Source organism: Hyperoodon ampullatus (genome assembly GCF_949752795.1).
Source record: "Hyperoodon ampullatus genome assembly, chromosome: 3".
Taxonomy (NCBI): domain Eukaryota; kingdom Metazoa; phylum Chordata; class Mammalia; order Artiodactyla; family Ziphiidae; genus Hyperoodon; species Hyperoodon ampullatus.
This window is the reverse complement of record NC_136916.1, coordinates 35,303,761-35,330,762: the sequence shown is the minus strand read 5'-3', so window position 1 is coordinate 35,330,762 and position 27,002 is coordinate 35,303,761. Positions and strand designations below refer to the sequence as shown.

The following is a 27,002-nucleotide window of genomic DNA, read 5'->3' as shown; positions in this document are numbered from 1 at the left end:
TAAAACATTTTCTTTTGGGCTATTGATGGTATAAAGTAAAGCTATTGAAATGTGCATAGTTAACTTTTATTGTATAGTCTCACATTCATTTTCTGGTTAACCAACAGCCAGAGTATCCAGGAATGGTTTTGAGGAAGGAAAGATTCAGTCTTAACCTGGCAGCAAAACCTTTGTTGTTAGCATCTTCTGCCCAGAACAGAAGAATATGTATTTCAGTGATAATATTGATACAAGTGATGATGATTCTTTTGTCGTTGGTTTACTGAGGTAGTTTCTCATATGAATCCTTATTATGGCATCCTTGTACAAGTACAGAAATTCAAGTTCACCCAGCAAATAAGGAAAGTTTGGCTCAGAAATGTCTAGTCTTGGTTTTGAGAGACCTTCACACACAACCAATAATCTAGTGGAGCATAATAACTTGTCCAAGTTTCCTGAATATTACATTAATATTCATTTTAATGTTGAATAAGAAGTTAGTCTTCTCCACCATCATTGGGAGGAGCAATTATTGGAAGGATGTCCCAGAATCAAAAAGTTAAGAAAATATTACCTCTTCCAAAAATGTTGAAAATGTCCATTTGGATTAAAATCATTATAAGGGTGTTATATATATTAAATTGATCAAATTTATTTCTCTGTTTTTCTGTGGAATTCACTGTTTGTCATTTACCAATATCTTCATGTGTGTCTCTTTTTTTAAGAAAATAGATGTTACCAATAAAGCTGTTGCAGAAATTCTTTCAAAAGCCACAGAATATCTTCAGCCGAATCCAGGTAAAGTTAGAAAATGTCTTGAAATATTCAATTGTTCATTCACTGTCACAGATTCTAATAACCCAGGTTTACTGAGCATATGGTTGACGTGATCTAGAAACAATGTCCTCTGTGTCCGAATAATGAAATTCCGTTTTTTTAAGTTGAGTGACTAAAGGTAGTTGCAGTGAATCCTAGCTGATGACAAACAGAGCAGACACTTCTGTGAACTATAGTGACGTTATTTGGGTGGAGTGTTGGTCTTAGCAGCAAGACACTGCTAAGCAAAGACATTTTTTATGAGATGCTTTGGAAACCCACTAAATATTTTGTCCGTGTTTTCTTATTCAGCTGTTTCCTCTTTTTTTTCTTTTTTTTAAAATTTCTGCCATCCTGTTCTAACGGTGCCTGTGACTTTGAAATGGCTTTCACTTCATGGCTTAAATGCTGATGAAGTGAGGTATGATAAACATGAGAAGGTCCAGTGTTACCGCAGCTTCTGGACAGGAGGTCTTTCACTCCTAGGTATTGAAGCAGCATCCCTTGATGAAGTTTTCCTAAGTTCTAAACTATAGAAACCAATAGAGGGCGTCCAAGCTTTTAATTCTGTGGCTTTCCAAATCTGCCTTTACTGTGTATGAATTTATTATTTGCACATAATTATCGTGATTCTCTCAGCTGTAGGAATCAGCACACATCCAACCATCTGAAAATCTAGAAAATAAATTTAAAAACATACATTGAATAAAATATTATGTCCAGGCAGGATGGCAGGTATAGAATTCTTTAAAACTGTACAGCTGATTATAGTTTTAAAAAGCATAATTATATATCTCTTCCTGGGCCTCGTCAGTGATTGAACCACACAAGTCCCTTTTCCTGATGAATCAGTCAACACATATTTAGCAAATGCTCCCTCTAGGCAAGGGGGTTTCCTGGGTCCTGGGATATACAGTTGAGTTGGAAGGGAACCTGCCCTCAATGAGCTGACACTGGAATGGGGTAGGGAGGTACTGGCCAACAATGAAAGTGTCCACTTGGCCAGACACCTCTGGTTATTCCTGGAGAAGAGGAAGGGAGGCCTAGCAGCCTCTCATTCCATTTAGTGGCCCTCAGTCACAGGACTGCTGCATCCCACATCCCGCCCTGACAGTGGGGAAGAGGAGCAGAGTGTGTGTGTGTCTGTGGCGGGAGAGTGAAGCCTGTGTGCCTGGGGACCAGGAGGATAAGTGCTTCAAGGATGAGGTGGGCAAGATTCAAAAAGACTGGCACCGTGAGTGTCTAAAGCTTTGCTACTCGAAGTGTGGTCCATGGCCCAGGAGGATCGGCATCCCCTGAGAGACTGTGGGAAATGCAGAAACTTGGGCTCATCCCAGACTGACTGCATCAGGCTCTGCATTTTAACAGGATCCTTGGGTGCTTTGCATGCACATTAAAGTTTGAGAAGCACTAGTCTAGAATACTTTAAAATAAATATGTAATTATTAAAATAAAAGACAATAAAAATTTACCCCTTTACAACCTAAAATTATCTCAAACACCACCTAGCCTACAGAATAAATTCCCAAATCCTTAGCTTGGTGTTCAGTTCATAGTCACATTTCCCCCTAAGTATTTCCTGATTTGTCCTGTATTAATTTCTTCTTTGGTCAAAGCAGCCTACTCTTTATCTGTTGGTTATAAACCATAATAAGCATTCCCCCTTATTCATCTTACACTATTTCTGCACTTTTGGGGGGCATCTTTCCATCTTTATTCAGTGTATTGTTATATTTTCCTTTCTGTACACCACATCAAACTTTATTTGCATAATTACATCTTGTATTTTCTGCCTTCCAGTAACTAGAGTGTGAGCTCCTTGAGGTCAGAGGCTGTCTTAGGTCTCTCTGGAGTCCCAGTAATTAGCATGGTGTGTCACACAGAGCTGGGATTAGTAAACACTCATGGCCTAAGTCGGAGAAAGGACTTAGTGGCCACCTATCATTTCCCTTGTGTCCAGGAGTGGAGCTGCACCTGAGGGACCATCAACATGGACTCCGGTTCTCCATCGGGGCATCTGTCTCCTACTGGTTAGGCTTCCTAGACAGGAGTGTGCAGCGCAGTGGCCCTGTACCATGAAGTTAAATATCATCAGTCTGGATACATTCTTGGGGGTGGGGGGCTATTAACCACCAGTTGGTTTGCAACATCCACCTCAGCAATTCTATTCTTAGTTTGCAGTTGTTCCCCAGGAAAATTTGTCTGCCCAGGTGTCAGTGTCTGACTCAGTGAGTAAGCTGTGGGTGGGGTAATGAGAGCCCCGGTTACTATTATTTGGGAGTCAACAGTGTGTGCCATAATTTCTATTTTTCGTCATGTTTGTGCAACAGTGCCCTTAGCACCCACCCTGTTAAGAATCTAGAAAACCGGGCTTCCCTGGTGGCGCAGTGGTTGAGAGTCCGCCTGCCGATGCAGGGGACACGGGTTCGTGCCCCAGTCTGGGAAGATCCCACATGCGGCGGAGCGGCTGGGCCCGTGAGCCATGGCCGCTGAGCCTGCGCATCCGGAGCCTGTGCTCCGCAACGGGAGAGGCCACAACAGTAAGAGGCCTGCGTACTGCAAAAAAAAAAAAAAAAAAAAAGAATCTAGAAAACCATGCGAGTAACTTGGTCACACAAGTTACCTTCCTGTCTCAGGGCTCTGACATTTTGTCTAGGGTGACCTTGATTTCTCCAGCCCCGTTTGTTACATGCTATGTACCTGTCTCTCCGCCATGCCATTTTAAGGAATTACAAATGATAATGTTTTTAAGCATACAGAGCTAAGCTAGGAATGCTGAACACTGTGTCGAAGATCCGAGGACAGGTGAAAACCACGGGGTACCCACAGACGGAAGGCTTGCTGGGCGACTGCATGCTGAAATACGGAAAGGAGCTCGGGGAAGGCTCCACTTTTGGTGAGTATTCCCACATCACCTGGGAGAGCTGAGAATGCATCCTTTGTCGATTTTAGGTTATGCACAAAACCTTCATTTTAACAACGCTTGTTATTTTTTTCATATTATCAAAGCAATACATGTTCGGGAATTCCCTGGCGGTCCAGTGGTTAAGACCCTGCTGCTTCCAATGCAGGGGGCGCGGGTGTGATCCCTGGTTGGGGAACTAAGATCCTGCATGCCGAGTGGCGCAGCCAAAATATAAATAAATAAATAAAAATTAAAAGAAAAGTAATACATGTTTATTGCAGGAAGTTTAGAAAACATAGGCAAGGAAAATGCCAGCATCACCCATAGTTACCTACCCAGTGATGGGCCCAATTACACACTTTGCTGTATATCCTTTATACCTTTTGTTTATTCTTATATATATTCACATACACCTTTAAAAAATTAAAATGGGGCTATAGTATACATACCCTAATTCCCTTTTGTAATCTGCTTATTCCCACTGGCTATAGCATGGTCCATGTCATAAGACAGTCTTCTACCATATTGTTTTTTTTTTTTTTTTTTTTTTTGCGGGCCTCTCACTGTTGTGGCCTCTCCCGTTGCGGAGCACAGGCTCCGGACACGCAGGCTCAGCGGCCATGGCTCACGGGCCCAGCCGCTCCGCGGCATGTGGGATCTTCCCAGACTGGGGCACGAACCCGTGTCCCCCGCATCAGCAGGCGGACTCTCAACCACTGCGCCACCAGGGAAGCCCTACCATATTGTTTTTAAAGGCTGCATAATATTCCATGTATCCACAGTTTGTTCAATCAATCCCATTAAGGATATTTAGATTTTTCTTCTTTATGTGAAAAAAAAAATTACATAGCATTTACGATAGGCACTTTTTTCATGGATAAAGCTTTGGGAATATCCAAGATTATGTTCTTAGATGAAATTCCTGGTAGTGAAGTTGCTGAGTCAAGAGTATGCCCGTCTGGGAGGCCCACAGAAGCGGCAGAGATTGTCAGTCTGGGAGGCGCTGGGAGGGCTTCCTCAGGGTTGTGGGCTAGGAAGGCCACCACGAGGTGCCTCCTCACATACCCCTCGCGGGCCCAGCAGGCCAACAGCATGGGGCGGCTGCGATGTCGACGACCGGGGCTGGGAGCACTAGTGGCCAGGGTCCCAGCCATGGCCGAGTCTGTGGAGCGGCTGCAGCAGTGGGTCGAGGAGCTGGAGCAGGAACTGGCCCAGGAGAGAAGTCGCCGGGCCCTGGGGGGCGGCGATGGAGGAGGCGGTCGGGCCCGCATCGAAAAGATGAGCCCCGAAGTGGTGAATTCCAACCCCTACAGCCTCCTGATGGCATTGAAATGAATGGGAATTGTAAGTGACTATGAGAAAATCCGTGCCTTTGCTGTAGCAATAGTAGGTGTTGGTGGAGTTGGCAGTGTGACTGCTGAAATGCTGACAAGATGTGGCATTGGTAAGTTGCTACTCTTTGACTATGACAAGGTGGAACTGGCCAATATAAATAGACTTTTCTTCCAACCTCATCAAGCAGGATTAAGTAAAGTTCAAGCAGCAGAACATACTTTGAGGAACATTAATCCTGATGTTCTTTTTGAAGTACACAACTACAATATAACCACAGTAGAAAGCTTTGAACGTTTCATGAATAGAATAAGTAATGGTGGATTAGAAGAAGGAAAACCTGTTGACCTAGTTCTTAGCTGTGTGGACAATTTTGAAGCTCGAATGACAATAAATACAGCTTGTAATGAGCTTGGACAAACATGAATGGAGTCTGGGGTCAGTGAAAATGCAGTTTCAGGGCATATACAGCTCATAATTCCTGAAAAATCTGCTTGTTTTGCGTGTGCTCCACTGCTTGTAGTTGCTACAAATATTGATGAGAAGACTCTGAAACGAGAAGGTGTTTGTGCAGCCAGTCTTCCTACCACTATGGGAGTGGTTGCTGGGATCTTGGTACAAAATGTGTTAAAGTTTCTGTTAAATTTTGGTACTGTTAGTTTTTACCTTGGATAAAATGCAATGCAGGATTTTTTTCCCTACTGTGTCCATGAAGCCAAATCCTCAGTGTGATGACAGAAATTGTATTAAGCAACAGGAAGAATATAAGAAAAAGGTAGCAGCAGTGCCCACACAGAAGGTTGTTCAAGAAGAGGAAGAGATAATACATGACAACAATGAGTGGGGTATTGAGTTGGTACCTGAGGCTTCAGAAGAGGAACTGAAAAATTCTTCAGGTCCAATTCCTGACTTACCTGAAGGAATTACAGTGGTATATAGAGTTCCCCCAAAGCAAGAAGATTCTGTACCTGAAGTAACAGTGGAAGATTCTGGTGAAAGCTTGGAAGACCTCATGGCCAAGATGAAGAACATGTAAATAATGGACTGGCCTGTATTTTGTTTCCTGTGTCTAAACCTGTTCCCTAGCAATTAAAAAGAAAATCATTTAAAACTGAGAAAACTTAGGGCAACATCAGTTGATGTATAATCTTCACTGAATTGTTATATTGTTTAAAAATAGTGTGACTATTGCTTGTTATTCCCCCCCCACCCCCCCACTTCAACTAAATCAGAAACTCTCCTAAAACTCATGTTTCATATTCTAGTAAGAAAACTTCAAAGGATTATTGCAGGCAGTTATAAATCTTATTTAAAACTTAGCCATTGAACTGTTTTTTGCCTTTTGGGAGGGGTGGGAAGAAAGGACCAATTTGATTTGCCTGAGGCCATGGACAACAGAATAGTGTGTGGTCAAATATAGGGAAAGGACAAGAGGTACAACCTATTGATTAGAGCCAGCAGGCATCTACTCATTGTGTTTGGAATTGCTCTCTACAGGAAAACTGCCCGCTACTACTAACTTGAGCAGCAATGAATTTCAAATAGTAAATCTATAAAATAAAAACATCCTTTCAAATGTTTCCTGATGAAACACAAGCTGAAAAACAGTCATTGGAAGTTTGTAAACCTCTGAATTATATATTCAAAACAAGACAGAGGCAAATAAGAGGAAGCTTTCTTCATGGATAGACAGATAAAGATATTTTCAGGATGTACAAATTATATTTCTGCACTGATTAAGAAAAAGCATATCATCTGTGGAACATATATCTGAGGCAGTGTACTTTATTGAGGAGCAAAAGATAAATTTAGGCTAAGATCATCTAATTTATACCCATCATATGGGTTACTTTCTAATACTTTATTTTATTTAAATTTGATTCTGTGGGTAATTAGATATTGGCAAAGGTTTGTCCTGGGTAACAGACAATAAAAGAGGTCTAAATTGCCTCTGCAACGACTGACATGTATTTCTTCACAGGGAAGAGTATCGTTTTCCCTGATCGTGACCACGAAATTGTAATTTGATAAACTGGTTTTCTCTGGATTTTGCATACAAGTAATGAAGGCTTAGAGAACCTTGTTTGAAATAAATTCCTAATGGTTTGGAGACTAATAAAGACACATGCGTGTGTAACCATTATCTGTAGACTGGTACTATGCTAGTCTCCTATTCTGATGACTTTTTTGCTCTGAAAAGATATAAATGTCTAAATTCTATCTCTAGGAGGAAAATGTCATTAAAAAATTAATAGTGCATTTCCCACTTGTAAAGTAAAATTCTAAAAATAATTTCAGAAAGCCCCAAATATCAAATATGTTTAATATATTAGCTTTGAGATTTTAGCATACTGGGATTCTTATGTTTAGAGTGATGTCAGGAAAGTATGGGGATAGTTTTTCTAGCCTTGAAACATATTTACGTTGCCTTAGTAGGTCATTTGTTGTTGTTTAAAATTTTAGTGTAGTCATCTGTAAAATAACTTTTCTAGTTCCTAGAGATGCTTTGAATTTCAAAAAAGAAATGCAGTCTTTCTAAGTCCCACTCCTTTGGTATACTAATTTGGTACCTCTGGTACACTAATTTGGTAAGGCTATACTTATAAGTTTATATAGTTTGATAAATAGCTAGAACCTACTATCCTTTTTTAAAAAAATTTTTATTGGAGTATGGTTGATTTACAATATGTGTTAGTTTCAGGTGTACACAAATTGAAACAGTTATACATATACATATTAGAACCTGCTATCTTCTAAAGACATTTTTTCTGTTCTTAATTTGGCACTGTACCCTGCTGGTGTCTTATACTGTACCAAATCTTATCTAATCTTTTTTGTCTTATATCTTCCATTAAAGTTATTATTTTAGCAGAAAAAATCTGGTAACAAGTATCTTTTGTAACCTAGAGAGCTCTCTTGACAATCTGTATGCCATGAAAATTTGTATATGTAGGCAGCTATAAAAAATTAATCATCACTGGATTTTACGTTACTAAATAAACCCATAGTGCTTGACCAGAAAAAAAAAAAAAAGAGAGTATGCCCTATTTTTCAGGTGTTTGAAGCATAGTCCCAAAGGACCCTCCAGAAAGGTTATACCATATTGACACTCCTGCCAGGAAGGTATGAGAGTGTGTTTCTCAGCACAGATACTAACTCTGGGAATTATCTTTTTAGTTTCCTTTTAAATAACTGATAATTTGATTTATAGCAAATAAAACTGATATCTGGGGGCTGTTTTAACTTTATTTTTTGGATTATGTGTGAGGTAGATTTTTTTTTCACATTTGTCATCATCTTTGTGAATTGTATATTTGTGTCCTTTGCCTATTTTTCTATTAAGGTGTTCATTTTTTTTTCTTACTGGTTTATGAGCTTTTTCAGTGGTCAGGATACTTGCTTTTTGTCTGTCTCATATGTTGATGAAGTTTTGCCCCAGGTAGGCATATACCTTCTGATGTTGTAGGTGGAGGTCATTTTAATGGAACAAGATTTTTGCTTTTTATTTAGTGGGGCTCATTGGTCTTCTTTTATGGTTTATGGCTTTGGTATCATGTTTAGAAAAACTTTTCCGCTCCTCCCCGCTTCACTAATAAGCTGTGTAAATGGTTATTTATACTTTATTTTCATACATATGTTTTCTTTTCTTACCTTTAAATTCCCAAGCTCCTGAATTTAATGGATGAGTACTGTGCAATAGGGTTTTAATTTTGTGTTCTCACAAATACATAGCTAGTTGCCCTAACATTTTATTGAAAAGTTCAACCTTTCTCTGCTGATTTTCTATAACTTTTTTGTTATAAAATTTTATATATTTTAAGTTTGTTTCTGGTCTTTCTCTTCTGTTTTCTTGATCTGTACCCTGTTTTGATCAAGTGTCATGTTGTTTTAAATATTGTCATTTTAAAATATATTTTAATATATTTAACTAAAATTTCCCCTAGATGTTATAAAAATTTCATGGACATACTCATCTGTTTTATTTTTCCAGATGAAACTTAGAGTCATTTTAAGTCCCCTCTACTAAAAAACAAGAAACTTAGGGCTTCCCTGGTGGCGCAGTGGTTGAGAGTCCGCCTGCCGATGCAGGGGACGCGGGTTCGTGCCCCGGTCCAGGAAGATCCCACATGCTGCAGAGCGGCTGGGCCCATGAGCCATGGCTACTGAGCCTTCGCGTCCGGAGCCTGTGCTCCGCAACGGGAGAGGCCACAACAGTGAGAGGCCCGTGTACCGCAAAAAAAAAAAAAAAAAAAAAAAAAACAAAAAAAAACAAGAAACTTATTAAATTTTTTTTTTTGCTTGTAGGATCTTAGTTCCCCGACCAGGGATTGAACCCAAGCCCTTGGTAGTGAAAGCGCTGAGTCCTAACTACTGGACCCTCAGGGAGTCCCCAAAAAATTTATTAAATTTTGATTGAGATTACTTTAAATTGATAAATTATATTGGGTATGAGTTGAATTTGATATGTTAAATCTTCCGGGAGAATTTGGCACGTTTGCTACTCACGTAGTGGTAGCAAAGCAAGATATGGAAATTGAGGATTCCGGTATTAGGCCATAGTCATTCATCTAGGAAAGTGGGGGGAAAGTCTTTTGAAAACTTAAAAAAAAAAATCCCGTATGTTAAAACACTAGTTAGTCACAGAGGGTAACAGTATCCTTCAGAGCAGTATAATGTGAATTTTATTTTATTTCCTGGGTGAATGGGGCCAAGATGGCCTATTCCTTGTCCTGAAGGCTGACCAGTGGAGGGAACAGGAGAGACTGCCAGGCAGGCCCTGACATCCATGGACAGTCCTGCAGTGCGTCTGGTCAGGTGACAGGGCAGGGCATTTGAAGGGCAGACAATTTGGTAGCTTCCTAGGTGCCCAGTGAGAGAGAGCTGATATCAGGAGGACACTAGGAACAGAGGGGTTCCTTGCTGTTCTGAGGAAGAGACTGTGCTGTCGGATGCTTTCTTCTTGGGGCCACACAGAAACTTCCTCAAGTGCAGAGACCTCCACCGGTGGAGGCTGAGTCCCACGTCCTCGTGGATTTGGAATCTTGAGCAAGGAGAGGGGATATCAGACCCATGGAGGTGACAGCTAATATTCAGAATGTCACCTTTGGCGCCTTCTAAGAAACATATTTGGAAATGTTTTCGTCAAAGCTAAATTAACTGACATTCTGGGGTGTGGGCACTGGTGGCAGAGTGAGCAGTGGGGTCAGAAGCCATATCCTCCATTTCTGACCAGCTGGGCAGGAAAGAGTCCCCAGGCCAGGAAAGGACGTTCTCATTTCCATCTCAGAATGAGTTAGAACCAGACTCTGGGGAGTTAGTTAAGGAGACATAGCCTCCCAGGAGGAACAAACCTACCCATACGCCAAAACGGAGTCTCGGTCAGCTGTGGTTTGGAGTAATGGTTTCCACTTACATTTTGCAAGGTCCTATAACATACACTATCTAGGCTATTTCTTAAAAAAAATTAAAAGTGAGGTGAGGTGATATTGCTATCCCTGTTTTACAGATGAATAAACTGTACATGCCTATGACTCGTAGGTGAAACAACTTGAAGGTCAAAATTAGCTAGAAATGCTAATTCTTGGGCTGGGATTTCAGGTCTTCTTCAAGCCTGGGAGTTGAGAGACTGCAAGCTCTAACTTTTTATGAGATTGATTTGGAAAACCCCAACTACAGGAAAAAGATTGCAGTTTAGTGCAGCATTTCCCAGAGATGTCTTCTAGAAAACCTGCAACCCTCATAGTGCTCAGCTACCAGGATGCCTGCTTGCAAATTACTGCAGGTTAGCTGGTGCCGAATACCAGGATTTAATCCAGCTAAAGCTGCCCATCGCTGCTCAAGTCTGGCATGGCTGGCCTGGACCTCACGGCAAGAGCAGACCCTTCCCACCCTGCTGAAAGGCTGTCCTGTGTGACACTGCCAGACTTTCTTTGACATCAGAAAGGGTAGGGAAACTTAGAATACAAGGAGTGGCCTCAAGAAGACCTAGCAGCTAGAAGCTGAGATGAGGTTTTGTTCATTTATTTCTATTGTAATCTTTATTGGTTAATACTTAACCCCTGATGAATGAATCCTTTTATTGTTTACAAAGACGGATTTTGTTCTTGCGCCTCTAAGGAACCCTTGGTGCCAGTTCACAAAACTACCAGTTTAAAAAAAGAAGCTTTAACCCCATCTAGTGGCTGATACGGTAAGTGCCTCAGTCTGTCTGAGCCTCAGAGTTTTATTCTATGCGGTGGAGAAAGTGCAGTAGTAGTGAGGAAAATGTGGAAAATATTTAGAAAGACTTTCTCGTTTTTACATTGTCTTTTCTCTGGGTCAAGATTCAAAGGTCCCAGAGTTGAGGACCTTGTTACACACCATTGATCATCACAAACTTTTGGGAAAAAATTAAATAAATATCACTGTTAACTTAGAGTTAGGTCTGCTAAAGAATGTTTTTTATTTGTATTTTCTGTTGAAGGCAATGCATTGATAGAAGTTGGCGAATCCATGAAGCTAATGGCTGAGGTGAAAGACTCTCTTGATATTAATGTAAAGCAAACTTTTATTGATCCACTTCAGTTACTACAAGACAAAGATTTAAAAGAGATTGGGGTAAGTTTTCTAGGCTATAAATCTGCCTGTTGCTATTTAGTATGATGTTTATACTATTTAAAATCATTAGAACATTTCTATAGCGACTCAGTGAAAGCATCATCTTATTGTGGGTGGTAAAAAAATAACTCAGTTATGTTTACCTGGCTCATTGGGAAAGAGTTCCAGGATCAATTAGGCCTTTATTTTGTACCTTATTGAAGCCAGCTAGAAGCCAAGCTCAAGATACATATTTCTACAGTCATTTCTCACATAACAAAATGACTGCATAACTTTGTACTGGATTTTTTTAAAAGCAATCTTTATTTATTTTTTAATACCTTTTTTTTTTTTTGCCACACCCCACGGCTTGTGGGATCTTAATTCCCCAACCAGGGATCGAACCCGGCAGTGAAAGCAGAGTCCTAACCACTGGATTGCCAGCTAATTCCATGTATTGGATTTTTGATTATCAAAATCATACCAGGGCTTCCCTGGTGGCGCAGTGGTTGAGAGTCCGCCTGCCGATGCAGGGGACACGGGTTCGTGCCCCGGTCTGGGAAGAGCCCACATGCCGCGGAGCGGCTAGGCCCGTGAGCCATGGCCGCTGAGCCTGCACGTCCGGAGCCTGTGCTCCGCAACAGGAGAGGCCACAACAGTGGGAGGCCCGCATACCGCAAAAAAAAAAAAAAAAAAAATTGAAAAAAGAAAAAAAAAAAAAATCATACCATATTAGCTGCATCTTTTTTTTTAGCATCTTTATTGGAGTATAATTGCTTTAAAATGATGTGTTAGTTTCTGCTATATAACAAAGTGAATCAGCTATACATATACATATATCCCCATATCTCCTCCCTCTAGCGTCTCCCTCCCACCCTCCCTATCCCACACCCCTCTAGGTGGTCACAAAGCACCAAGCTGATCTCCCTGTGCTATGTGGCTGCTTCCCACTAGCTATCTATTTTACATTTGGTAGTATTTATAAGTCCATGCCACTCTTTCACTTCATCCCAGCTTACCCTTCCCCCTCCCTGTGTCCTCAAGTCCATTCTCTATGGACGTCTGCGTCTTTATTCCTGTCCTGCCCCTAGGTTCTTCAGAACTTTTTTTTTAGATTCCATATATATGTGTTAGCATATGGTATTTGTTTTTCTCTTTCTGACTTACTTCACTCTGTTTGACAGACTCTAGGTCCATCCATCTCACTACAAATAACTCAATTTCATTTCTTTTTATGGCTGAGTAATAATCCATTGTATATATGTGCCACATCTTCTTTATCCATTCATCTGTCGATGGACACTTAGGTTGCTTCCATGTCCTGGCTATTACTGGACAGCTACATGAAATTAGAACACTCCCTAGCTGCGTCTTTTGATACGTTGCACTAGTGATCGTTATTTTCCATTACTTTTTAAGGAAATCAGTACCATGAATCAACATTTTGTATCTGGAAAATGTTAAAAATGGCCCTCCAGAGCATACATGGGAACTTTCAGGGACCTGTAGGTAATCACATGCCACTTGCTTGGTGGTGCTTTTGCAGATATGCAGAAACAGTCTTGAGACTTCTACCCTGCCAGGGACCTCACTCTGGAGGGACAGGCTGCATCGAGGCCTTCTCTGGGCACCCCCTTGAGAAGCTGCGCAGAAGACCTTCCTGGTGGTGCCTTGAGGAGTGATCTGAATGCAGCCTGGGCCAGCTTGGAAGTCATCCAAGCCTTGGGGATGTCCCCTTTTCCTTTCTTCAGGCCCAGATTCTCATGATGTGGTACCTAAGCAGCATCAGCATTACATGTTAGAAATGCAAATACTTGGGCCCTATTCCAGAGCTTCTTAATGGAAAGTCCTGGATGCCCGTATAGGCATTTAGAATTTACACCAAAACCGGAGGCTATGGAGGGGAATTCAGGAAGGTTGAAAGAAAAATGAAAGCAACTGTTCAGGAACTCCCAGGACATTCTGCTACCCGACACCCCCCCAGTCCCCCCCAGCACCCTCCTCAGCTCCTTACTCCCATTGCCCTCTTCCCCTCAGGCCAGTCCTCCACTGGGCCCCAGAGTCCATTATCCTCATCTCCTCAGGGCCTTTGCCACATCCGGCATCCTCTCTCCGGAATCTCCTTTCTTCCCCTTTCTCTCTATAGGCTTCTTCGGGTTAACGTTTAAACACATCAGCACAGCAGCCCTTGACTCCCAGCTTCACATCTCGGCCCCTCCAGTCCACTCTCCACACCACAGCCAGAGTCTTCCTAAGGTACAAGCCCCCAGTAGCTGCCCACTGACTTTGGGGGTAAAGATCCAGCACTGTAGTCCCTAATTCCTGGCCCCTCCTTCTCTCTATGGGTTGATTGCTCACCCCTTCCCACTTGAACTCTCTGCCTGGCCTCAATGAATTACTTACAGTCCCCAGGGGATGTTTTGCTTTGTGCTCTCTTTTTATTCTTTGTCTTTCTCCTTTTCCACCTTCTCCTGGCTAAGTCATATCACGTTGCAGATCGCAGCTCAGATGTTTGGTCCTTTGGGAAGCTCTTGTTCTCTCCCCGGCTTAATCAGGTGCTCCTTCTGTGCTTCCTGTGCTGTGAGCATCACTGCTTCTCTTTTTCTGTTGTTTGGCAACAAGTGCTTTGGAGTAAGGAGGCATGTTTTGTTCACTTTTGCATGACTAGCGCAGCCTTTGTGCTCACAGATTATTATTGAACAGATGATTCTAGAGAAGAGACATTCTGTGTTGTGGGGATGCCAAAACATCTTTCCCAAATGCAGAACCTTAGAACCAAATACATCCTTTGCTGAAATACATAATATGCCATTTCTTCTTGTGTTGCTGACCTTGAAGAAAACTGTACAGAAAGTCCACTGGACGACATTGCTCTTCCACTTGACCTGGTTCAGTAGGGTAGCTAGTCATGGATGCAAATGTGGATCCTGAGCAGTGAGTGGGAGAAATGTACAAAATACACATATCCTTACATGTTTCTCCCTATGCAAAAAAATAATTTTCTAAATGGTGTCTCCTGTTCTTGAACTCTGGTTTGATAGAGAAACTGTATAAATTTAAACTTAAATCCTATAGATGATCAAGAATTAAGAGTCTAATATTCAGAAGGCTTTTCATAGTCTCAGCTGTGCTCTATATATCTTGGACATCTGGAGTGGAGAGCCTGTTCGTTTACCACATGACTGACATATCTGTAAAAGGTCTTGTGGACTCAAAGGGCTTCTATAAATGTTTCGTCACCCATAAGTAGCCAGACTAAGCCTGGCTGTGCCCGTTTACAGCCACATATGTGGAGGCACAGAGGGATTCAGAGACTTGCCCAGAGTCAGAAGAACATGTCGGAAGAGAGATGATTCTGACTTTTTGTCCCATGTACTCTTTTCACCCAATCATTATGGAGGTTAGAACCAGTGCTTCCCACTAAAAAGAATAGTCAAGTTACCCACATGCTTCAGGGGGACAATCTGTTTTCACATACACTGTCAATATCAAATATCTGTTTTCCAGGGGTTATGGTCATAAACTCCCTTGCTCTGTGTGGTTATCCCTTCTATAGTATTTCTGACATGGGATCCCTCTACTTGAACACAAACTGTGATGGGGAACTTACTACCACGCAAGGCACTGCATTCCACGAATGGACACCTCTAATATTTATAATTGTTTTACTTTGTTAAAGAGATCATATTTTTAAAAAGAAATTCCATCATTTCAGAGGTTGCCTGTGAGCATCTGTCCTCTGTATCACATTCATCGAGGGCATTTATTCAACTTGTTCTGTAATTGTTTGGGAACTTTATGGAAGATTCATAAGTATTCTAGAGGATACTAGAAATTTGTGTTTTTATAATCTACTTCTTAGTGAGGAGTTGACAATAGTACCAAAAGAAACATACTTTTTTTGGGTGTAGTTAATATGGTTGGAAATTATCTAGACATTAATGGAGCCTAAGTGAGGGGTCCTATAGGGAACCTTGGAAAATTAATCTGCATACTGATACTGCATCCTTATGTTCCATATAGACACTCATTCATTCTGTCTTCCATCTATCCATCCATCCATCCATCCATCTACCCATTCATTCATTCCACAAATATCCCTTGTAGACCGGCAGTGGAGGGAGCCTCTAATAGATGCTGAGTGCATGCAAAAGAAGTGTAAGGTGGGATCCTGCCCCCTAGAATTTATGCCAAGAAAAAGCAATGACTATTTTCACAGAAATGCTGAATATTTCTTTATGCTGTGTTTGAGCATCACAGTTCTCTGAAGGACCCCTTTGTCTCTTAGCACCACCTGAAAAAGCTGGAAGGCCGCCGCCTGGATTACGATTATAAAAAGAAGCGAGTAGGTAAGATACCAGATGAAGAAGTCAGACAAGCAGTAGAAAAATTTGAAGAGTCAAAGGAGTTGGCTGAAAGAAGCATGTTTAATTTTTTAGAAAATGATGTAAGTATTTAAACCAAACAGAAGACTTTAATGTGAATGAAAACATTGACTGTATGACTAGGGTCAGCATGTTGAGAAGCTCTGGAGCCTTAGTTGTTACAAAGCTTCCGGAATTTTCCATAACCATTATCTCCTGCCTAAGAAATAGCTTCAGATACCCAGCAAGTCCTGACTCAAATCTCAGATCTGGAGAAGTCCTGTTGATCCTGGAATTGCTTCAGAGATGTGCTCCGGTTGGCCCTGGGGAGGTGGGGTTGTCTTAGGTGAAGTGCATCGTAGACCAGCCTTTGTGTTTGAGGCCATAACATTGGTGGTTTTGCAGGAGAATAGAAAGCCCAAGTCATGTGGTAATTTGCAGTTTTGCTAAGACTGTGAAGAGCGCTCAGTGAGGCAGATGTTTGAGGAGGAGCAGCTCTCTTGGCTAGTGGGAGAGCCTCACTCATCACCCAGCTCTCTGATGCCTTTACTTGTCATAGTGAACCTTTGGGATATAAAAGCATGACCTAAGTTTTTCAGCTGTACCATAGTGGTGCTTGTGAACTTGGGGATTGTGAAGGTCTTGACACATACCCCTCAGAAATGCTAACATCCTATTATACCGTGACTCCTGCCACCAGCTCTTATTTTATTTGTCCAAGTAAAGTTAGATTAAATGGAACTAAAGAGGATGGTAACCCCCAAGTGGCCACCGTGAAGGCTGAAGGCCACCCTTCTTTGCCTTGGCAATGAGAAGTCATTTGGCATTTTTTTACTGCCTGATGGGAAGAGCCCTTGGCCACCTGCCCCATTCGGAGTTCCCACCCTAAGTCCAGCTTCTGTGATGCCACGAGCCACCTCAGCCCAGCATTAGCTTCGGACCTATTTGTTGGACTTTCAAACCTGTTGGAACAAGTCAGAGGGTTTATTTTTCTGCAACACTGTGTTCTACTTCTAATAATTGATTAAAAGGTACCTTGAGGTCTTGCATCTTTCAAGTCTAGTCAAACCAAATGTACTGAGCACCTTTTATCTGCCATGGTGTTGTGGGGGAATTATGTCCACTGTTGACAAGACATTAACCCTGGAGGAAACAATGTGAAATCCCCATGTCCATTAAGCCTCAGTACCAAAAAGTGCATTCTATTATGTTTCTCCTTTAAATATCTTATCAGGTTTTTTTCTTTTACATCTTATGAGAAATGAGAAGAGGTATAACAGTTTTCCCTGTTTTTCTTTGTTGTTTGTTTTCCCTTAAAAATAGAAATTTCCTTGAAATTATCCCCTAGCAATAGGCCATTTGGTTTGGTTTTGTCTTGGATTGCCATATTTGATTTTTTGAAGTGTGAGGTATCAGATGCATGTATTCCTTATCAGGCTGCGGCAAACATTGCCCTTCCAGTCCTGGGTACTTTAGAGGTAGATTTAAACTCTGAGGTTGAATCTCGTGTGTCAGACGTGCTGTCTAACCCACGTGCTTTATTCATGACCTTTATTCATGCTCTGTGATGAGCTATTGCAAAGTACTCCATTAGGGAGGCCTGTCTCAGTTGCTCTGATCTTGGCAGTTGACCCAAGAGACCTCAGTTTCCCTTCAGTATCAGTCAAAATCAGAAATGATCCCTTCCTTATAAGAACTCAGTCATTTGTCCATTTGTTGACAGTGTTCTGCTTGTCACAAATGAGTTAACCCCTGCCCACCCCACCCTGAGATAAGTAAGAGCTAGCTTATAACTCAAGCCCCACGGAGGTCCTGGTGTTGGCCCTGCAGAGGCATGAATTGCAGTGTTTGCCCTAAAGTTTCCTGGGGTGGGTGGGGGGTGCCTTCATTCAGCTCTGAGGAGCATGGGCTGCTCCCTCATTTTAGGGCCTGGGTCCACATCTTCACTGGCAGCCATGGAAACTGGCCATCGAGATGGGAGGAGATCAGAATAATGAAACGGTGGAGGACTTTCAAAGGCTGCCTTGGAAATAGGCTCCACCTCTTTCTCTTCCCACCTATCCTAGTGCCATTTTCAACTGTAGTGGTTACCCTACGTGCTGTGGTTGCTGATTCTCAAAATAATGGCAGTGCTAAGGAGACTGATGGTGGTGAGATGAGGATGACAGTGATGAAAGCTACCATTTACTGAGTGACTTATGATAGGGAGGCTGCTCTTACCTTTGCCCCTCCCAGGTTTATAGTTGAGGAGACTCACAAGTTATCATGGAAGCTCCAGAAGACTGCCTTCTTTCTCTTCTTGGGGTAACAGCAAGTAGACCTAGAAAAGGACAACCTTGTCTTTTCCCATGACAGTGTCTGGCCATATCCAGGTGGTCTGGCAGTCCTGTTGATGAGGCAAGGTCTAGAAAATGTTCTCCAGTTCCCCTTGGATCTGACATGCTAATACTGAAACTGCCTGGTGCTTGGGGATAAATAGTGGGTGTGACTTATTGGGGGAAAGACAAAGAAGCAATACATGGTGGGATGAGGCATGCTTTGAACCCTCAGGCCTGTCCTTGGCCCTTCTCCAGCAACCAGGCCAGGCCCAGTGGCTCTGCAGCTCACAGAACCCTGACTTCTGGCTCCCTCTGGGTCAACCTCATGTCCATCCTTCATCACTCAGACTTTTGTATCCATGTCTGCTTTTTTTCATGGTGAGGAAGCTCTGAATGAAGAGCTGTGCTTCAGGATGGCTGGTGATGGCTGAGTTTTCTTCCAGGAACTAAAGATGGCTGGGATCTGTCTAATTCCCAGATTAAACACAGTGGGTCTGCAGGCCCTGCCTTTGCCCAATGGATTGGACATTCCATCTGACATGGTACCTGCTAGAGACCAGGTATATGCCTGCTTCTTGAGGACAGACTCTGTCAAACACATGGCCTCAGGGACATGGTGGCAGGCAGCAGAGGCCCTGGCACTTTCTCCAAACACAAGTGGGACATGCTTCTCTTATTGTGGGTTACAGGTTTGAGGTATCCGTCAGAACTGATAATCCTTTTGGGTTCGGACTGATTGAGGCATTGACACAAAAACCAGATTGGAATCAAGGGGAAGCCCTTTTAACTGATGAGAACACCCAATGACTGTAAGATACCGGCCTCCTGGTCACCTGTGTTGGAGGGGTTGGCATGGCCAACCCACGTCCCGATTGCACTCTCTGCTCATTGCACCCTCATTGGCAAAAGCCTCCCTGGTGCAGAGCCAGCCTGACTCTCACACCCAGACACAGGCTGAGACCCATGGCCTCTGGCCATGCAGAGCAGAGAACCCATCCTACTAATGAATGAACATTCCTCGATCTCATCCACAGCGGGAGGAGTGAAGCTGGCTGGGGAAAGGGCTTGCAAGTGTTCCCTCCAAAGAGAAAGTGAAAAGCAGAGTAGTGTGAAGGAAGGGAGACCATCTGAGGTGGCGTGTCTGAAGCTCTGGGGCCACCTGCCCAACTCTGTCTGGCACTAACAGTGCAAATCCCAAAGTCTCGCTCTCCAGGGAACAGGCAGTATCTTCTCCAGCCCTCATGTCCTATAGCCCTGGCTAAGACACGATAAAAGCTTCACCAGATACTGCCTACAAAATCTGTCTGCCAAAGATCTGTCTGATGTGAGGAGAACTCCAACTGGAACTAACAGGCTTGGTCTTTCCCGGGTCTCCAAATGCAGATCATGCAACTCTTCCTGGGATTTTCTGGAGGTTTCCAGGATGTGGTGGCTCATCTGTCCTCACATCTGCATTCTCCCAACTGAGAGACAAACAGGGCAGCCAAACAAGGATGACAAACCAGCCTCCTGCCTAGAGGACAGGGCTGTCTGGAAAATTGAGTGGGCAGCTTGGGTCTGGGTCCACACTGGCCTCCAACTACTTACCCCAGACCTCGTCTAGATCTTAGAGCCACCTTCAGGGAGAGTGAGGTGTGCAGAGCAGAAAAGCTGCTTCACAAACCCACTTTCTTCAAGAATACAGACCCCAGGGCCAGGCCCCTCTTGCCTTTCCAGCACAGGGTCCAGTCGCCCTGAGTGTCAGGGTCCCCTAATCTCATCAATCAGACGGATCACTCCTCCTCCTATCACGTGGAAAGAAGGAAGGGGTGGTGAGAAGGCCCTGAATTGTTTACTCCAACATTCATTCCTAAGGGAAAGTGGCATCTGTTTTTCTACCTATTTTTGGCAGAGTTGGGGATGGGGTAATCAAAGAGAAGAGTCTCCTTTGGCGCCGTGCTGTCGTCCTTGTGGGTCTTGTCAGTAAGTGCTGGATTGGAGCCCTTGAGCATCACATCACCTCTTGTCCAGAGCTGGGTAGCTTCCTATTCTACACGCAGATGCAAGCCAGGAGGTGTTTTGGTCCATGAGATTTTCCAGGAGCCCAGAGGGGCAGGTCTAGGGCTGGTTCTTTCTGCTGTGCCAGGCTGGGATGAGGCACCCAGAGCAACCCTCCCCTAGCCCCCGACAGTTAGCTCTGAGGTGGGGGTACAGGATATTCAGCAGTTGGTTCCCCGTCTCCACTGCCATTTCTTGGGAATGCTAAATCACCCCTAGGCCTGTTAACACTCTCCTCTTCTGTCTTCGCAGAGAAGTTTATTCTTCACGACACGACATAATGGAATGTAGGTCTTGGACGTTGGCAGGGGCCAGAAATATCACACAGAAGATGCCATTTCAGTCCGATGAGGCCAGGCACCTGCAATATCCTCTAAGCTCTCCTGATACAAATCCCCAGCCTGGGGACCCTCCCTCTGTCCATGGGCTCCCAGAACAAGTGGAATTACTAGATTCCAGATTCCTGGGTTCTTTCCATTGGTCTAGAGTGGTGTTTCCCAAAATTCATTCCATGGGATGTAGTGTGTGTTGCGTGAATGATGTCTTTATGGTCAAATAAGTTTGGGAAAGCCTGGGTTAACCAAAATGAAACAGGTTTGCTTTATCACAAGACTTTTCACAAGACTTTATATGAATATATGAAAAATTAATCTCCAGGAGATTCCTAAAAGAGGATACACAAGGCAGTTTCTCAAACTTATTTGACAATAGAACTCTTCCACACCACTATTATTATTATTATTATTTTATTATTGACATATCAAGGGACTTGTGATATATCGAATAAGGCATTTAGGAAGTATTGGACTAGTAGAAAGAAAGCACTCCCGACAAAGAGGGAAAGACCTGAAATCTGGTTGTGGTTTTGCCTCTGTTCAGCTATATGCCCCTAGAAAGTCACTTTCACTGTTACAGTGTCAGGCAAATGAAACCCTGCATGCAAGAAATTCTTTAGAAGTATAAAGTGGAGAATAAGAGTGTAGAGGATTATTATCCATGTTATTAATTTAATACGAATTTAATGGCCTGACTCAAACTTTCTCAGAAACTCTAAATAAAGGCCTTTGCCTTATTGGAAAAGGCATCTGTTTATGACCAGACTGCAAAATTCCTGAGAAATTTTCCTCCAGCTTCTCTGAGGAATCCAAAAAGAGTGGAGTCTTTGATATGACAGAGCCAGAAATCAGTTGGATTATCACAATTCACATCGAAGGTGGCCTCCATTGGAAGTACGTCATTTCAGTTGTGAAAGGGGACAGCTTTCCAGGTCCCAGGAGATGCACATTTCTGCATTCATGCATGCTGTGTGTACTGTATATTCCAAGGATCTGGGCGGGGCATTACCTATTCACGTCAAGTTCTCTGTTCTCTCCGTGGTCTTCGGAGTGTGCCTCTGTGCCCATTTACCTGGCTACCGACCAGTCTCTTGGTAACTGATTGCTGGAGGGTCTGAGGAGATTTCACAGCCCTGCTCCTTCTCTGCCACCCCAATTTCCATATCCCTGTTGCAGAGAGTTGATCTTAGAGGGCCTTTACTGTGTAGTCCTTTGAGCCATTCTTCCTTCGGTACAACCAAAGTTCCACAAGCCCCCTTAATGGCTGTTGGTCCACAGGCTCCCCCAGTGGCTCAGATCCCACCCAAGTGTCCCTGGACGCTTTCCACAGCTCTTGGGAACTTCTCCCGCTCTTAGTCTCTGCCCCCGTCCCCAGGGCTAAGGTACTTCCAACAGCCTCAGTGGGTTCATTAGCCCCATGAGTTTGGTTCCTATGAGTCTCAAGGTAACAACTCCCATCCCCCATAAACAGGGGTCCCTGACCAGAGCTGGTCCCATTGTTATATTTTGCTTCATTTGAGAATAGGCCAAAGCAGCTCTGAAATGGCAGTGTCCTATTGCTGCTGAATCATCACAAATCTGTGGCTTAAAACAACACAAGTCTATTATCTTAAAGACTGGAGGTTGGAAGTCCTAAAATCAAGGTATTGGCAGGGCTGAATTCCTCCTGGAGGCTGTAGGGAAGAACCCATTTATTTGTCTTTTCCAACTTCTAGAGGCCACCTGCATCCCTTGGTTCATAGCCTCTTCCTCCACTTCAAAGCCAGCAGTGAAGCATCTTCAAATCTCTCACTCTGGTTCTGCTTCCACTGACGCATCTCCTTTTCTTACTCTAACCCTCCTGCCTTCTTCTTAAAGGACCCTGGAATTATATTGGGCCCACCCAGATGATGCAGGTAATCTCCTAATCCCAGATCCTTTACATAAATCACATCTGCAAAGGCCCTCTTGCCATCTAGTAATATATTCACAGATGTGGAGAAATAGGACTTGGACGTGTTTGGGGCCACTCTTCTGTCTACCAAAAGCTGGTTTCATGGTTCCATGTACCTCCCAGGTAGTGTCATAGTCCTCACCCCGCCCGTTTGTCAGCCAGCACTGCCTTTGTCTGGTCTCTGCCTCCTTCACCTCTAGCCCCATAGGGAAGTCTGTCTGCATCATGAGTTTCTCACCTGAGGTGTCTGAGCTGGGTGTGACCTTATCTGTAACAGCAAGTGCACTTTACTTTCAGAGACCAGAGCTAATTCTCTGGTAATTCTGTTCCACTGTGTGTGTCATGGGAACCCTTCCGGGGTGTGAGGTCACACTTTACTCTCAAGGCGGCACCAGCCAAGTGGCAGCACAGGTCTCAGGTGGCAGTGGAATTAAGTTTTTCTTCTCATCCCAGGTGACGTTTCCTGCTTCAATAGATGAATTTGCCAAATTGAGTGGTGTGGCCAGTGGAAGAAATGTTTTACCTTCTGGACAGGTTTTGACTCTTGCCAGGCCTGGGTTTATTGCAACCTTGATTCTGCCAGTCCAGGTATTGAATTCTCATTGGGGTTTGGGAAGCAGAGGTCACCTGCATACAGCTCACTGCTCATGGCCTGGGGACAGCTGGAAGCTTCCATTTTTCTTGCAGGGAAAGGCAGATAATCCACTTGGGGCACCACATGGCTTCACTGTCAACAAGAGACTTATAGCTTCATAACCACCTCTTCAGCAGTTGCATTGAGCACCTACTATGTGCAGGCGATGTACAGCACTGCTGTTGTCTTCCAGGTTTTAAGGGACCCCAAGATCCATTTCCTTCCCAAAGTCAGCCATCCAATGAATCCAAATGCCTCTCTGGAATACATGATCTAGTGTTTTAGCCACATCAGAGATGATAGCTGGTGATGCCCCCTCCCAACACCACGTGTGTTTCAAGGAATATTCATTCAACTACCTTTCACTGTTCCCTTAAAAATTATAAGATGTCAAGCATATTTCAAAGTGGGTACTAATATATAAATTAACTTTACTAAAGATAGAGAAGTGTGGTGCGGATTTTAACCAGCACACAGCTCTTACACTGTAAGGAATCCATAGCAGATTCTACTGTGATCCTGTTAGGCTGTGGTGCTGGACTTATTTAAAAGTATGTGTAAAAGCCAAAGAGGTGAAACTTAAGAAATCCTTAGGATTTTGTAGGGGCCAGGCTGTCTTTGTTTTGTTTATTGAGTTTTTGGAAATTTAAGGCTAGGCTTGTTGCTCTTCCAGCCACAGAGTGTGGTAAAGTAAATGTAATACAGTGGGATTTCATCGTGCAGACGCTGATCACAGTATGGCCCAAGTGGAAGTCCATGTATATCTTACATGAACATGAACCCATGTTTAAAATGGTGTGCATGGGCAAGGAAAATGCAAGTATAGACAGCTAAAACGCAGTCAATTATAGCAAATGAAAATAGCTTGGATCTTTGAAGGCAAAGGAGTCCATGATTGGTTTTGCAGGGTGAGGGTGTAAGGGTGAATAAACAGGCAGACTTTCCGCTAAGCTGATTAGCAAATGAAGTAAGGAGGTGATGCATAGACTATGGGGAAGCTTAGGAAAGAGGGGGATTGATTTTGATTTGTGCCTTTGTCTGGTTCTGGAGTTCACGGGATTCATGCTGCCTCCCACCCCCTCCCCGTCCCATCACCTCAACCCAGTGGTCCTGCCTCTGAGGCTTGTGGAAATCAGTTTAATGAATCATTCTTTTCTGTAGCGGCCCTGCAAACACGCAGGGAAGCAGGGAATGGAGCTCCAGTGCCCTACTGGAGATGGCTCTTCCTCAAATTATGCATCCCCAGGCCTTCCAGGCTTTTTTATGTAACATAACTTTTTCATTTTACTTTTTTACATCCACTGTAATTTGGTCACTAATTTCATGAATGTCTTGGTTCATGGGAAAGAGAGCTGCCAGAGTCTTTCTAGTTCATTCCTTTGGGCTGTTTTTTTCAGGGAAATGATTTTGTGCTGATAGCAACAAAAACATATAGGGGGCAACAAAAACACATAGGGGGCTGGCAAGTCTTGGCCTAGTGCGTGCCCTGCTTCCTGGCTTCCCTTCTTATCCGAGAACAGCTTAATTTACTTAATTTCTTGATGTGACTTAGCTAGAAAGTGCCTGTAGAGACACTTCGCTAAGGAAGCAGTTCATTTACTAAACCTTGGCTTCAGTTGTAACTGGAAAAGCTTTATCTCTCCGTTTTCAGATCCATGAACTTTATAGCATAAACATCTCCTGAGAAGATCATCTAATTGGAAAAGTAGACTTTTTTTATTGAGTTAAATTAACTTCATAATCACAAATAAATTTGAACATGTTTTTCCAGCATTTATAGCTCTATACCATGACCTGTGTGATCATTACTTTGTGATGAAATGAAATGAAATAGACCAGAGCCCAGGCAGACAGGACGCTTCCCTGCAAAGCTGGGTCTTTGTTGCTGGTCTCTTCTCTTTCTGAACATTACACAGGCGCTGGCCTCCATGGAGTAATTTTCCACTTCTGCTGCAGGTAGAACAAGTCAGCCAGTTGGCCGTGTTTATAGAGGCAGCTTTAGACTATCACAAACAGTCCACAGAGATTCTGCAGGAGCTACAGAGCAAGCTACAGATGCGGTAAGAGCCTTCACATTCATTATAAGCTTAGGGCTGCAGAGTTAAAATCAATCGAAATCAGTCTCTCTCTCTTTCTCTCCATCTTCCCCTTCCCACTGCCCCATTCTGTTTTGAATTTTCTTTAGCTGGCTTTCATGGTTGGGTGTGGGATAGCACTGAGATAATAAATACATGGCTTTGGCCAATAGGACAGAACTGGGAAAAGGGATCTGGCAGCTTTTCTCCTTTTTCTTTTCACTCAAGCCCTTACTCATGACCTGTGTTTAGGGCAACCAAAGTTGCTCACTTGCCTTCGAATTCAGCCCTTACAGAGCTGTCCTGGCTTCACTGCTGACTTGATGAGAGTTTAGCTGAGGGTGGGATGGCATATACTCCCTCCCCAACATCTAGGGATGTGGAGAGGAGTGAGATGATATTCAGATAGTATGTAAATGTCTCAAAAAAGATGTGTTTTTACTTCACGAGCACAAATACCAGCCCGTGTTCATAACATTGACTCTGAGAGATATTGAAAGAGTCAAAAACACCCTCTGAATGGTCAAAGAAACATTGCTGGGTTCCCTGTGACTTTACTGATAAGTGTATCCTCTACTTTTCTGAAAATTAGTGATATATGTAGTGTTCATGGTAAACCTATTAATTAAAATACTGGGTTAAAAAACTACCCTAATTTTTGACCAGGTTTGATAACAGAAAATTGTTTTACACAGGATGATTATAATGAATAAATCTGGAGGGATTTTTGCTTAAATCAATGCAGTAATTATAGAGGGAAGACAAAAGGTGTGTACAGTCTCTGAACTATCCACTTCTGTAGGCAGGTAGTTCATCTACTGCTCACATGAGCATCTTTTCTTAATTCTATCTTTATATGAGGAAAAAGAGAAGGAAGCTAATGTTGTTGAGTGCCCAGTTCATCCCTGGTACTTGCTAGATGCCTCAGAGACTTTATTAGAGACAAATACTTTACAAATATAGGCATACCTAGGAGAGATTGGGAATTTGGTTCCAGACTACCACAGTAAAGCAAATATTGCAATAAAGTGAGTCACACAGAGTTTTTGGTTTCCTAGTGCATATAAAAGTTATGTTTACACTAAACTGTAGTCTGGTAAGTGTGCAATAGCATTGTGTCTAAAAAAACCCCAATGTATATACCCTAATTTAAAAATACTTTATTGCTAAAACAAAAGCTAACCATCACCTGAGGCTTCAGCAAGTCCTAATCTTTTTTGCTGGTGGAGGGTCTTGCTTCAATGTTAATGGCTGCTGACTGGTCAGGGTGGTGGCTGCTGAAGGCTGGGAGGCTGTGACAACTTCTAAAAGAAGACAACAGTGAAGTTTGCTGCATTGATTGACTCTCCCTTTCACAAATGTTTTCTCTGTAGCAGGCAATGCTATTGGATAGCATTTTACCCACAGTAGAACTTTTTTCAAAATTGGAGTCAATCCTCTCAAGCCCTGCTGCTGCTTTATCAACTAAGTTTTATAATATTCTAAATCCTTTGTTGCCGTTCCAACAATCTTCACAGCATCTTCACTAGGAGTAGATTCCATCTCAAGAAACCACTTTCTTTGCTCATCCATAAGAAGCAACTCCTCATCTGTTAAAATTTTATCATGAGATTGCAGCAATTCAGTCACATCTTCAGGCTCCACTTCTAATTGTAGTTCTCTTGCTGTTTCCACCACATCTGCAGTTACTTCCTCCAC

The 27,002-nt window shown here is 42.9% G+C and overlaps 1 protein-coding gene and 1 pseudogene across 2 annotated transcripts in view; both read left to right on the top strand.

Annotated features, from left to right (window-relative positions):
* Window positions 1-27,002, top strand: part of ADAMTSL3 (ADAMTS like 3) — a gene marked incomplete at its 5' end in the record, with an annotated part of 559,659 nt that overhangs the window by 93,631 nt on the left and 439,026 nt on the right. The window contains 5 exon segments of the mRNA XM_079701202.1: window positions 705-777; window positions 3,548-3,691; window positions 11,496-11,629; window positions 15,897-16,055; window positions 25,186-25,289. Coding sequence (XP_079557328.1) covers window positions 705-777; window positions 3,548-3,691; window positions 11,496-11,629; window positions 15,897-16,055; window positions 25,186-25,289 — 614 coding nt within the window.
* On the top strand, window positions 4,802-6,068 carry LOC307050935 (ubiquitin-like modifier-activating enzyme 5; annotated as a pseudogene). Its single transcript has one exon. The product of its transcript is annotated as a ubiquitin-like modifier-activating enzyme 5 (transcript).